Here is a 14360-nt window from a genome sequence, read left to right on the forward strand (position 1 = left end):
ACATGTCCGTCTCATGGTGGCTGGCGCTGTCCGTACGGACTGGCGCTGTCACGTGATCTGTGACAGGGGGGCCGAGTATCAGAGTCGGTGCTGCGGCTGCTCTGTCATGTGACCGGTTGGCTCGCTGTCTGGGATAAAGAAAGATGGCGAGCTGCGGGGGTACGGCATGCTGTTGCTGCTGCGGGGACAGGGAGAGCCGCACCCCAGAGGAGCTGGTGAGAACATCCAGGCCCTTTTCAGGCTGCAGGGTCCCCGGCCCCAGATCGCCCCCTCTTTCTCCCAGGAACTTGTTTTGTGCCTGCAGGTCCCACCCCAGCATCATCCTTTGTCACCCTCACCCTGCAGCCACCCATCCGACCCCATCGCACCCCTGAAGACCCCATCGCACCCCTAGAGACCCCATCCAATATCCCCTTCCCCCCTCTGCATAAATAGATAAATAGACTCACTAGATGCAACAGCAGCCCCTCCTGCTATCTGCTCTGTTAAATTGTAAGCTCTTTAGATCAGATTGTGATACCTCCCGCAGATCACCTATTTGGGATTCAGTATCCCTGAGAGATGAATTAGTAAAGAAAAAAAAAAATCCCTTTGGGTGTCAAATTGTTAATATTTTCACACCAGGTTGCCCAATAAGCAGCAGATGAGTTGCCTTTTTGGCCCCAGGAGCTGTTTGGCCCTTGGAGGGCGACTTTACAAAGACAGCCCTTTATATGAACTCCCTTCCTGTAGAGATTTTAGAAATGATGCCGGCTTTTTGACTTCGTGTTTAAACGTGAGGTCATCGATAACGGCCACCACAGAACCGAGACAGCAGCTGCTGCGGAACATCTTGTTGAATTAAACCTGGCCCTTGGGAACGTTACATTAGAGGAGCAGCCAACGGCACGACTCCCCGAATGCTCATACAGAGGCTCGAGGATGCTCTGAGTTGGCTTCCTTGGTCTCTGGCTGCGTTTAGTCATCCCAGCCCTAATCATGTTTGACTCTGCGGAGTAATCGTTACACGCCAACACGCTTCCCAGCAAAACACGACACGCTAAGGAGTCCTCATCTGTCTAACAAGATTTCAGTGGGAAAGAGTAAAGGATCTCTCTACGTCCGGCTTGGGGGAGAGAGACATTTAAACATGTAAAGGGATTTAACAAAGTGCGGGAGGGAATTTTATTTCAAAGGAGGAGAAAAATTACAACAAGAGACCGGAATCTAACACTAGAGGGTCAGAGACTGAGATGGAATGGAAGGAAGTTTTACTTTATGGAGAGGGTGGCAGATAAGTGGAACAGCCTCCCAGCAGAAGCGGTAGGGGGTAATACAGTGAGGGGATTAAACATGCATGGGATAAATTCAGGAGCCGTATGCCTAAAACGAGACCAAAGACTGATTAAGGAAGGGTCACCCAGAACTACGTGGAGGGTCCCGGTTTAGATCCACGTAGGGACAGTGAGATCTCTTGTGGCTCGTCTGACGCCGTGAATAGAAGCAGAAGTTTATAGGAGTTCGTGAAATAGTAAAGTTACTTTTTCTCAGTCCCGTCGCTTTAAGGAAGCTGGGTGTTTGGGGATCAGCTTTGCCCTCCGTACCGGACGGGGTAGTTACTTAGTGACTCGTTCCCCGTGATCTGTTAATTTGTACGTTAATTTGTTAATTTATGAGGTATTAAGATTAAATATCATAGTAAGACACATAAGAAGTACAGGGAAAGTAAGAGAAGGGGGCCCGGCCCTCGTGGACTTACCTCTGGGAGAGGATTTATACCTGGGCATCTTCTGGGGTTGTAGCGATGGAGACTCTGTTAAGGAAAAATTGTATTAATTAGAACCGTTATCAGGTTTATTAAGATAGAAGTCCCCGGTATGGACGGAACATCTCCATAGTGACCAAAAATAAGCGTTTAAGAAATCATTAAATAAATTTATTATATAAATAATATCATAACAACAATAATTATATAAATAATATATCTTATTATTATTTTATTATATAAAATCATAACAACAATAATTATTTCAATGTATCATATCATATAAAATCATAATTATTTAATGTATCATAATATTATATTCAACAATAATTATTTAAATGATGTAATATAATATGTATTACATAAAATCATAACAACTATTTTAATATATCATATTATCATATAAACTATATTTTTTTCTCTAATGCTGCATCCATTAAATATTTCATACTACTCTGGGGTTTTAGAGAGAGTAGGGGAAAAAAAGGTGTGGTTTAGGGTGACCGCGTATAGCATCATCATATGGCATCATCATGCGGCACCCTATGACACGAGCTGTCAGCGTAGATTAATTTAAAATAATATTTTATACAATTATGATGTATATTTGGTGTGATGATGTCACAGTAGGCTGTTACAAAGTTTCTGCATGCAGTTGATTGAGGTTAAGTTTAATGTAACGGGCTCTCTGCAGCGACGCGGATGAGGTAATGGGAATGATGTCATCTGATATCGATGGCGGTGATCACAGTGTTTCTGCAACTTATATTCCTTTGCAGACGATCCTTGGAGAGACCCACGAAGAAGAAGAAGAAGAGATCCTTCCTCGCAAAGACTACGAGGTCAGTTGATTGATTAAACGTTATCGTCATCATCATCATCATCATCATCATCATCACGTTCATAACGCAGAACGCGTCTTATGCCCCAAAACCAGTAACGGATCATAAAGCCGCTTCGTACCTAATTCTCTTCCCTAAATGGAATTGGGAGCGTATTGTGAATTTAATGTATTTAACAGAGAATAAGACAACCTTGGTAATTGCCCCAAATAATATAATATATAAAAATAATATAAATATATATATTTAAAATCTATAATATACGCACAATTTTCTTTGTAAATTTTGTACTATATTCAGCAATTAACCGGTTGACGTGGGAACCGCTAATATCTGATATTTTGAATGTTCCGTTAAATAATTTAAAAATATATATTTTTTTGGGGGGGGGGTTAATGCTTTTCGGCGATAGGATAAAGTAGCGGACTGGGATGATTAAGCAGTCCCGGCCCTTTAAGGTCCTTGGTCACTAAATGGTGTTTTTTTATCGGCGCGGTGTGCAGCCGTACGAATCCATATGATGGCTGCACGCTGCGTGACCCGAACTCCCACCGGGGGCGGTGGTATCGGTAAGTTGGCCAACCTTATCGGCCACCGGCCCACCAGGCATTTCGCCGGCGTGCCCCGTGGCCAGCCTCGGCGTGATGGGATTTCTTTTAAGATATACGTTGGAAGGACTGGGTGTAGACAGGTTTCTGGATAATAAAGTCTTCTAACTGCCTGCTGTGAGGTCTATGTAGAGACAAGATGGCAGCCGACGGCGGGCTTCTCTGTACCGCGGTTCATGGTAATCAGAAGTCTGTAAATGTAATAAAAATACTGGAAAAAACCCCAAAAACGGGTTCTGTCAGAGCCTTCGCTGCTGTGCCGTCGGTTATTTCGTTGCATGGATTCAGGAAGCCGTCTGCGTTTCTCCTCTGCAGAGTCTGGATTATGACAGATGCCTCAACGATCCGTATCTCGAGGTTCTGGAGGGCATCACTCGCAAGGTAAACGCGTTCAAAACGCAGATATTCCCGGAAATAAAAGCCGCCAAGCTCGGTGTTTGGGTGAAAAGTTTATATATATATTTATTTTAAATCTGGAATTTTTAGTTTATCCCGCCTGCTGTTTTTGTCCTCTTTTTGTATTCCTAATTTGAAGTGAAATCGCTGTGGGCGTGGCTTATTTAATGATGTGATCATAGGGTTGCATGTAGCCGTGTATGACCTCATCGGCCTTGTTTTTGTCTGAGCAGAAAGCCCGCAGGCACGAGGCTGTGCGATGGATCATGGTCTTTGTTATTGGCGTTTGCACGGGGCTGGTAAGGCCTTTAAAATTTTAATTATTCCTTGAAGCGTAAACAATAAACCTGCGTTCTGCGCCTTTCATCTTCTGACGTCTCTGAATCCTTCCACATCCTGCCGAGACATCAAATAATGAGACGGTCGGGGGGCGCCCCGCTAATCCCCCGGCCAATGTTACATTTTCACTGTATGAAGATGGAGCCCCCTGACGTAATATAACCCCCCCGGCACTGTATACAGCAATATAACCCCCCGGCACTGTATACAGCAATATAACCCCCCCAGCACTGTATACAGTAATATAACCCCCAGCACTGTATACAGTAATATAACCCCCCAGCACTGTATACAGTAATATAACCCCCCCAAGCACTGTATACAGCAATATAACCCCCCCAGCACTGTATACAGCAATGTAACCCCCCCCAGCACTGTATACAGCAATGTAACCCCCCCCCAGCACTGTATACAGCAATATAACCCCCCCAGCGCTGTATACGGTAATATAACCCCCCCAGCACTGTATACAGCAATATAACCCCCCAGCACTGTATACAGTAATATAACCCCCAGCGCTGTATACAGTAATATAACCCCCCAGCACTGTATGCAGTAATATAACCCCCAGCGCTGTATACGGTAATATAACCCCCAGCGCTGTATACGGTAATATAACCCCCAGCGCTGTATACAGTAATATAACCCCCCAGCACTGTATGCAGTAATATAACCCCCAGCGCTGTATACGGTAATATAACCCCCCCAGCACTGTATACAGTAATATAACCCCCAGCGCTGTATACGGTAATATAACCCCCCCAGCGCTGTATACAGTAATATAACCCCCAGCACTGTATACAGCAATATAACCCCCCCAAGCACTGTATACAGCAATATAACCCCCCCAAGCACTGTATACAGCAATATAACCCCCCCAGCACTGTATACAGCAATATAACCCCCCCCCCGGACACTGTATACAGCAATATAAACTTTCCCCGACCCCCGGCGTTTCTGTTTTTGTTCGGTACGATTTGCTTTCCTTTAGCTTCTCTCCCCAAACGATCGACATAACTGACGCGATAAGAACGGTTTTGACCGTTTCTGGAAGAATTTGCATTTTTCTCACTAACCTCTCGTCGCTCCTCGCAGGTCGGGCTCTTCGTCGATTACTTTGTGCGTCTTTTCTCCCGGTTCAAGTACAGGTTGGTTGAAGGCTGTATCCTTTTACACCGCGAGGATCATGCGCGTCTTCCCGTGCGTTGCTAGCCTTGGGGCGCTTCCCGGCAAAGTCATCGTTTAAATTGCAAATTTTTTTTTTTTTTTTCTGCAACTTCTATTTATTTAAGGTCTATTAAAAAAAAAAAAAAGTTCCTTTTTAATCTGATCTGTTGTAGTTTGCTGTAAATCCAATTAATCGCAGAGATTCATGCAATGCAGTGAACTTCTTCCCCTTCCATGGTAAATATATTTTACTGGGTGATTAAAACACTTCCAGTCTTTCGTGCGAATTCAGCAGTCACCTCGTGGGTCATTTTAGTATTTCTAGTATAATTCACCATCTGAAGCCCCGGGACGTATCCGTACGGCGAGAGGAACTCCAGGGTAGAATGGATTTTTCTGTTTAAATATTATGTGGCTGGAATTTACAAAATCTAGGATCTGGGGGGGGGGGGTTGCCCTTGCGGGTTATTAAATGACAGCCCCTGGCGAAGGTAAATATTCACATGCGCAGGTTTAAATATTAGAGGACCGTTTTACCTCCGGATGCTGAGATATAAGGCCTGAGTAACTGAGAACCCGCCGGCAGATCGGCCCCATTCAAACCTTAATCAATAAGGGGGTCAATAAGCAGACACGGGGTCAGAGGGTGGTCGTCGGGACTGTTTGCCAGGAGTTCTAGACTGTGTATGTGGGGGGGTTCTCGTCGGCAGGCTGTTCTCCCCCGGCGTGCTGTCGGAACCGTTTCCTTGACCGCTGCTTTCTAGCCATCGAGGAGTGCACTGACCGAGGATGCCTGGCGCTCTCGCTCCTGGAGCTCCTGGGCTTCAACCTGACCTTCGCCTTCATCGCGACGCTGTTTGTCCTGATCCAGGTGAGCCTCTCGGTGAAATGGGGGAAACCGATCGGGGGGGGGGGGGGGGGGCGGTCAGAACTTTCCCGCAGGAGCATAAAACACGTGCACGTAAATCTACGCGGGGTTAAAAAAAAAATGGATACTCGTTTCAGACTGTCTGTAGTTGATTTGATTATTTTAGGGAAATTGGGGACACAAAACAAACCCCCCCTCCTCTCACAATCTCTCCACCAATCGTATAACTAGGATTAAAAGGATGCAACATGAGCAGCCAATCAGGGAAGGGGAATCAGATTCGCATTTTGAGAACGTATTGTAATTTCTAGACTTTAAAACTTTAAACAATTCCTATATTTCTCATTTAGAATTTGGTGTATTTTTAACCCTTTCATGCTGCCTTTAATTTTTTTTCATGCAGCCCGTGGCAGCCGGCTCCGGGATCCCCGAAATCAAATGCTACCTGAACGGGGTGAAAGTCCCCGGGGTGGTGCGGCTGCGGACGCTGGTGTGTAAAGCCCTGGGGGTCCTGTTCAGCGTGTCCGGAGGTAAAAAGTATTATTATCTTTTATCTGTATAGCGCCAACGATTCCCGCAGCGCTTCTTCCAGTCCCTACATTTAAAAGTTCGGACAAAACTAGAACTGGAAGGCGAACCGATACGTTGGGTAAAGACGTCCCGGCTCTCAAGAGCTGACAATCTAGAGGGAATAAAATCGGTTTTGCGTATAGTCAGACTGCGTTGATGCCCAGCACGGTCTCGGGATTTAACCCTTTACTGCTTTCCAGAACAGAAACCTATAGCCCCTCGCTGTTCCCTACCTTCTGTATTCGAATGCCTGCAGTTGTTTGCAAACTCTTTCTTAAAGTAGAAACGCTCCCGGTAATTCCGCTTTAAGGCATTGGTGGGCCCCGGGTAGACATTTAAATAGTTTTACCCTTCCTCTGTAAACTGTAGTTCAGAATTAACCCCCTACACGCGAAAAAGACCACCAATTATTGTTCCGACTCCCAGGCCACCCCCCGATCTGGCAGCCAGAACAGCGGATGCAGTCCGAGCATTAAATTGGACCCAGTAATTCAGAAACCTCTTCCCGGAGATAAGGTGCGCGGGAAGCAATCATTTATAGTAAATCTCTCTTTGTTTTAGGATTATTTGTTGGCAAAGAGGGTCCTATGATTCACAGCGGGGCCGTAGTCGGCGCTGGATTACCGCAGGTTCGTATGAAAGTGGCTTTACTTTTTGCTTTCCGAGAAGGTGGTAGATAAGTTGAGCAGCCTCCCAGCAGAAGTGGTAGAGGGCAATCCAGTGAGGGTATTAAACATGCATGGGATAGACATACGGCTCCTGAATCTAAGACGACACCAGTGAGTGGTTAGGGTTTGAGTCTTTGCGTTGAGTTGTAATGTGGACTCTGGAAATCTTTTAATTTAACCCTTTTTTTTTTTTTTAGTTTCAGAGCATCTCTTTCCAGAAGATTAATTTGGATTTTCCGTATTTCCGGAGCGACCGGTGAGAATTATTAATGAATGACTCTCTACGAGTAATTTTGCATTTTGTTTTACCGTGTGGGTCTGACCCCACCCCCCCTGTTTTAGGGACAAGAGGGACTTTGTGTCTGCCGGAGCCGCCGCTGGGGTGGCAGCCGCTTTCGGGGCCCCTATAGGCGGGACGCTCTTCAGCCTAGAAGAAGGATCCTCTTTCTGGAATCAGGCGCTCACCTGGAAAGTGGTGAGCGGAAGATCCTCGCCCGATGGGGGGATTATGGTCCTGGGCGGGGGTTTACGGTTCTGGTTAGAGGGTCTCAAAATGTTTAGTTTAAATTCTAAATGTCCTTAATCGGTGGGACCAATGGCCACGGAGGGCCAAAGCCCCCGGCCAATCAAAATCCCAGCGAATCCAATCGTCAGCTCTGCGGTTCATGTTATATTTTCTATTAAATACCCCGCATCCCCCAAAAAGGGAAAGTATGTCTTAATGTAGATAAACCCAATTTTCTGCGTTATTGCAGATTTTGGTAATCTTATCCGCCCGTAATTCCGTAGAATTAACCGCTTTCTCGTTCTTAGCTCTTCTGCTCCATGTCGGCCACTTTCACCCTCAATTTCTTTCGTTCTGGGATTCTGTTTTCAAGCTGGGGCTCGTTCCAAGTGCCCGGACTTCTCAATTTTGGTGAATTTAAGGTGAGTTTGTGCAACAGTCGCTTTTCATAATGATCTGATCCCCTTCACTTATATGTATATATAATCACACAGACAGACACGCTACTGCCCAAAAGTTTGGGGTCACTTAGAAATGTCCCTGTTTTTGAAAAGCACATTTTGTCCATTAAAAATTAATTAATGTTGTAAATGACTATTGTAGCTGGAAACGGCTGATTTCTAATGGAATCTCTTCATAGGCGTACAGAGGCCCTTTATCACTCCCATCACTCCTGTGTTCCAATGGCCCTTTATCACTCCCATCACTCCTGTGTTCCAACGGCCCTTTATCACTCCCATCACTCCTGTGTTCCAACGGCCCTTTATCACTCCCATCGCTCCTTAGTTCCAATGGCCCTTTATCACTCCCATCACTCCTGTGTTCCAATGGCCCTTTATCACTCCCATCACTCCTGGGTTCCAATGGCCCTTTATCTCTCCCATTACTCCTGGGTTCCAATGGCCCTTTATCACTCCCATCACTCCTGGGTTCCAATGGCCCTTTATCACTCCCATCACTCCTGGGTTCCAATGGCCCTTTAACACTCCCATCACTCCTGGGTTCCAATGGCCCTTTATCACTCCCATCACTCCTGGGTTCCAATGGCCCATATTAACAGATTTCCTTCGTATTTTTAGTGCTCCGATTCAGATAAGAAATGTCACCTGTGGACGGCGGTGGACCTGGCGTTCTTCATCGTTATGGGTGTGATCGGAGGCCTCCTCGGTGCCACGTTCAACTGTCTGAACAAAAGGCTGGCCAAGTACCGGATGAAGAACGTGCACCCCAAACCCAAGCTTGTCAGGTACCTGCTTTGGCGTGTGTAGTTTATACATGTGCCGCCTGCCAGGTTAACCCATCCAGGGGGTCCTTGTGTTCCTCGGGCCGACCACCGCTCACCACCCCTTCTTATCTTCCAGGGTTTTCGAGAGCCTCCTGGTCTCGCTGGTCACCACCGTGGTTGTGTTTGTAGCCTCCGTGGTTTTGGGAGAGTGCAGAAGTCTGTCTCCCCCGACACACTGGAACAACGGCACCTCGTCTGCGCAGGTACATGCGGCACGGGAGCGGACAGCTGGGGTCAAACTCCGTTTCACATATACTCCGGTCGTGTTATATACTGATTACCCTGATTGATAATTCCACGTTTTTAGGTCCCTTGGGTCTCCTCTTCAGAAGACGTTAATTCCAGCATCAAGACCTTTTTCTGTCCTAACAACACCTATAACGACATGGCGACCCTCTTCTTCAACCCTCAGGAGTCGGCCATCTTGCAGCTCTTCCACCAGGAGGGTGAGTTCTCAGATGTTCCAAGATGGCGGCTCTTTCCGGAATCTTCCGGTGTCCGTGGAGTGAAAGCCTCCTCTCCTCCTCTTGTGTTTCAGGCACGTTCAGTCCCGTCACACTCTCTTTCTTCTGCTGCATGTACTTCTTCCTCTCGTGCTGGACGTACGGCATCTCCGTCCCCAGCGGTCTCTTTGTGCCGTCGTTGCTGTGCGGCGCGGCCTTCGGCCGTTTGGTCGCCAACATCCTGAAGAGGTAGACCGCCTGCCGTGCTTTCCCCCGCCGTGTTCCCTGAGGCGAGTACCTCCGTGACCTCTCGTTTCTCCGTCTAGCTATTTGGGGTTGACTCACATCTACTCGGGGACGTTTGCCCTGGTCGGCGCCGCGGCTTTCCTGGGCGGCGTGGTCCGCATGACCATCAGCCTCACCGTCATTCTCATTGAATCGACCAACGAGATCTCCTACGGCCTGCCAATCATGATCACGCTGATGGTAAGATGCCCTTTTTTGCCCCCCCCTGCTTCCCCTCCCCCGCCGGTGTTATGGACGTTTCGCAGCCACTCCTGCTTTTTACCCCAGGTTGCGAAGTGGACGGGCGATTTCTTCAACAAAGGCATTTACGATATCCACGTGGGCCTGAAGGGCGTCCCCCTCCTGGAGTGGAAGACCGAGGAGGAGATGGACAAGTAAGGCTCTCACCTGCTCCTACCCTGACGTGACTGTCCACCTTTAACCCTTAAAAGGCCATCCTCTAACCTCTGTCCTCCACCTTTAACTCTTAAAAGGCCATCCTGTAACCTCTGTCCTCTGCCTTTAACCCTTTAACGTTTTGATTATACATTCCCTTACAAAAAAAATACTGCAGTTTTTCTGAAGTAATACTGCAGTATTACTTCACATTTACTGCAGTTTTACTGCATTTGTACTTCACTGTACTGCAGTTGTACTGCAGTTATTTTTGTACGGAAGTACAAATGCAATAAAGCTACAGTACTTTGAAGTACAACAGTAGGTTTGCAGTATAAAAAAAAAAAAAGTGCAGTAAATGTGCAGTAATATTGCAGTAAAAGTGCAGTATTGCAGTTTTTTCATGTCCAAAAAACTGCAGTATTACTTCAGAAAAAACTGCAGTAATTTTTCGTAAGGGTTGTGCAGGGTCAGCTCAGCCCCCCCCCCAGCCCCTTTCCTAGCGCACAGTGAGCCGGTAGACGGCGTGTTAGCATTGCCGTCCTTTGTATTATTTATTTAGCTCGTGTTCTGCTTCCGGTTCCCGGACTTCCGATAGACCTTTCTCCGGTCCTTCGCTCTGCACAACAGCCATAGCCGTCCCACCATCGCAGACCGAGTCCGCGTAGAAACCCAAAGCACTCGTATAACGCGGATATTATTATAGCGAGCGCAGTCAAATCCGCACGTGGCAAAACGTGACAACGTTAACGCAAATGGCTAAAAATGAATTATTAAATCATTAAAAAGAATTATTAGAAATGTAATAACTCTGTATTGGGATAGGTTATTCTAAGATGATGGGCTCATTATTTGGTATATATATATATGTGATATAATATAATTTTATATATCTCAGTAATGCTTGATAATGCTTGATAATTAAGTTTCCTCCAAAACCCCTGACACGTTCATTTATAAATTACTTGTGACTTGCACTGGGGGGGTCTTGGCTCAGGATAATAATAAAAGCCCCCACGTACTGTTTGATGTCCCTGTTTGGGGAGTAGTATGTGCAGAAATATCAAACTGTGAGTCTTGGCCCCCGCGGGCGTCCCGTCTGTATGTCGGTGGCCATCAGACAGTCTGGTCTCCGGGGGGATGCAATGCTTTGTGCCGGGGGCTGCTGAAGGTCTCGGGCCCCCCGAGCTGCCCTGCGGCTTCGGTGGTGGAGGGTCTGGTTTATGCGTTGTGCTTTGCGTGGATGTTAGACAGTCCTGCGGGTGCGGAGATGGCAGTAGACCGATGACAAGAGGACGGGAGGTCTCGCTGCTGCGTGGAGAGAGGTCTCATTAAGAGTTTGGAGAGAAAATGGCCAGAATAAAAACTTAAGAGTTTCTTTGTGACCGTTGCAGGTTGAGAGCCGGTGATATCATGGAGCCCAACCTCACGTACGTCTACCCGCACACCCGTATCCAGTCGCTGGTCAGCATCCTGCGCACCACGGCCCATCACGCCTTTCCCGTGGTCACCGAGAACCGCGGGAACGAGAAGGAGTTCATGAAGGGCAACCAGCTGATCAGCAATAACATTAAGTTTAAGGCAGGACGTTTATTTTCTCTTATTACAGATTTAATGATGTCAAAAGTCAGGGCCGTCTTTGAATTGAGATCAAAACTGGATTTCCAGTGCCAGGAACCTTTCAATGGGGAGGACTGGGAGGCGTGCACTAGCGTTCAAAAGTTTGGGGTCACTTTTTCAAAGAAAAGCACATTTTGTCCATTAGTATAACATGAAGTCCAGCGCACTTTTCATTGTTATTTTATGAGAAATCGCGTTTGGATTACTGACGTAGCGACTGATACTTTGTATTTTTCCGTAGAAATCCAGCATCTTGACTCGCGCGGGCGAGCAGAGAAAGCGGAGTCAGTCTATGAAGTCGTATCCATCGAGTGAGCTGCGCAACGTGTGCGATGAGAACGTAACCTCCGAGGAGCCGCTGGAGAAGGAGGACATGCTGCAGCAGATGCTGGAACGGAGGTAAACCTCGCTAGAACCCTCAGCCCCGACCCACCTTCCGTATCGGGTGTCACGGGGATGTCTCTTCCGTGTCCGGTACCTGTCCGTCTATCGAGATCCCGTGTCTGGACCCTCAGGGTAACGCTCTATTGGTTTCGCTGTCCAGGTACACCCCTTACCCTAACCTTTACCCCGACCAGTCCCCGAGCGAAGAGTGGACCATGGAAGAGCGCTTCCGACCGCTGACCTTCCACGGCCTTGTCCTCCGTTCCCAGCTGGTCACTCTTCTCGTCCGAGGAGTCTGTTACTCCGAGAACCAGTCCGTAAGTCGCTTAGTTTGCCAAAACTGGAAATGTGTATGTGAAGCGTATATATATATATTTTTTTATATATTTAGTTTTTGTGATTTATGTCTGATCTCACCCTGACCCTCATTGGAGCTTTTCTTGATCACACCACAGCTCTCTAGACGTTTACTTTTACTTTTCCATTTCAACCTCAATCTCCCCGAAAAACTTGAACTTCTGTGTGTTGCTGATAAATAGCTATAGCGTGTTAATATTTTTTTAATTAATATAATAACACTATTATTATTAGCAGAGTAATAAAAACCAGATCCAGCCTAACCTTCCTATTTTCTAATCGATCATGGTAGGAGTTGATGCGTTCCAAGCCGCTCTTTTTGGGCTTTTTTCTTAATATCAGGGGGGGGTTTTATGCTTCACGTTGGCCGGAACGTTCATTTTTACCTGTTTGTAGAGTGCGAGCCAGCCGCGTCTCTCCCATGCCGAGATGGTGGAGGATTATCCTCGTTACCCCGATATTCATGATGTCAACCTCACCCTCCTAAACCCGCGAATGATCGTGGTAAGAAAAAAAATTACATTATTTAACATACATATATATATATATTATTTTTTTAAATTATTATTTATTTATTTTTATGAGAAAAAAACACCCATATCCAGTTATATATCTGTTGTGCTTTCTCTGTAAAAGTACCCATCGTACGCTTCTCTTACTTTGTTCCAGGATGTCGCCCCATACATGAACCCCTGTCCCTTCACCGTCTCCCCCAACACAAACGCGTCACAAGTGTTTAACCTCTTCAGAACCATGGGACTGAGACATTTACCTGTAGTGAATGCAGTGGGTGAGGTGAGTGATTATTTACATTTTTTATTCCAAGCAAATAATACAAATCTCAGTGCGGAACACCATCATTCCTTACAAATGTAATTAATTTCTAGAAAAAAAGGGAGAAAAAACTTTTTTTTTTAAAATATTTTATTGTGGTGTGATCATTATTTTATTTTTTTTTTATTTTTTTTTTTTAGGTTGTGTCTTAGTATCTTATTTTACATAATGATGTTGAGAATATATTTTCTGTTTATATGTAAATTTAACTAATTAAATTATAACTAATTAACAATAGCATTAAGCCTGGAGCGTGAGATGCCAAAGTTTAAAGCGCTGTGTCTTGCAGTATTAATCTGTATCCACAAGGGGGCAGCAAAGATCTTGGGAACATTTATTACGCCCCTTGCTGTGTTGTGTTTATAACATGGTTGCTTTTGTGTTGTTAGATTGTTGGTATAATCACGCGGCACAACTTAACCCATGAGTTCCTGCAAGCACGCTTGAGACAGCACTACATGACCTCCTGATCTGACCGAGCGTCCCGTGTCTGATCCCTGGACTCGTGCCTCTGACCCAACCGGCTCTGCAGGGTTGAACTTTCCAAAGACGGCTCGCAGGGGGGAGACCGGACCCTGATAAACCATGGCGGTACAAAGTCTCTTCTTTCCGCATCCTTCCTGGCCTCCTTGCGTTACAGGAGAGGACAATCCGAAGGCTCTTTGATCTGCTGTCGATGGATGATACTTGGTCCTGACTCGTCCGCGTTCACTACATATGTCCCTGTTCTATAACGCATCTCACTCTTTGTACTTTGGCGGTATGCCGGCTTAGCCGATGGGCTGCACTTGGCTCCAGAGTGGAAGAGGATTCTGGGAATTGGAGTAAAACAGTTGGGAGCCGCTTGGCGTTCTGAGCTTAGCATAAGGGGGGCAAAGACCAGATCCTGCGGGAACCGTAGGAAAAAAGCAATGTTCTAATTGCAGTCCTGTTCTACCCCTACATTCCTCTAATTAACCCATAAAATGCCACTGTTGATTCTAAAGTGACTTTTATTTTGGAAACCAGTAATAATTTCGGAATTTCTTGGAGCCAAGTGTCTCATTGTC

General features: G+C 46.2%; 1 protein-coding gene across 1 annotated transcript; it reads left to right on the forward strand.

The window, feature by feature from the left end:
* Positions 1-143: 143 nt before the first annotated feature.
* Positions 144-13781, forward strand: LOC149286901 (H(+)/Cl(-) exchange transporter 6-like). Its single transcript, XM_089493696.1, has 23 exons — positions 144-215; positions 2524-2586; positions 3510-3575; positions 3824-3889; positions 5025-5091; positions 5861-5967; positions 6368-6494; positions 7096-7163; positions 7400-7458; positions 7545-7677; positions 8016-8129; positions 8787-8953; positions 9069-9195; positions 9300-9438; positions 9531-9684; positions 9762-9921; positions 10009-10115; positions 11511-11697; positions 11978-12135; positions 12281-12437; positions 12874-12981; positions 13147-13272; positions 13701-13781. The coding sequence occupies exons 1-23, from the start codon at positions 144-146 to the stop codon at positions 13779-13781; spliced, it is 2613 nt and encodes an 870-aa protein (XP_089349822.1).
* Positions 13782-14360: the final 579 nt, after the last annotated feature.

The sequence above is a fragment of the Sceloporus occidentalis genome, unplaced genomic scaffold (genome assembly GCF_023333645.1).
Source record: "Sceloporus occidentalis isolate IW3139 unplaced genomic scaffold, rSceOcc1.0.p SCAF_66, whole genome shotgun sequence".
Lineage (NCBI taxonomy): Eukaryota > Metazoa > Chordata > Lepidosauria > Squamata > Phrynosomatidae > Sceloporus > Sceloporus occidentalis.

Coding starts and splice junctions, on each gene's coding strand:
- LOC149286901 (XM_089493696.1), top strand. CDS start 144: ATGGCGAGCTGCGGGGGTACGGCATGCTGTTGCTGCTGCGGGGACAGG. Junction 8,954..9,068: donor CCCAAACCCAAGCTTGTCAG/GTACCTGCTTTG, acceptor CTTATCTTCCAG/GGTTTTCGAGAGCCTCCTGG. Junction 9,196..9,299: donor ACGGCACCTCGTCTGCGCAG/GTACATGCGGCA, acceptor CCACGTTTTTAG/GTCCCTTGGGTCTCCTCTTC.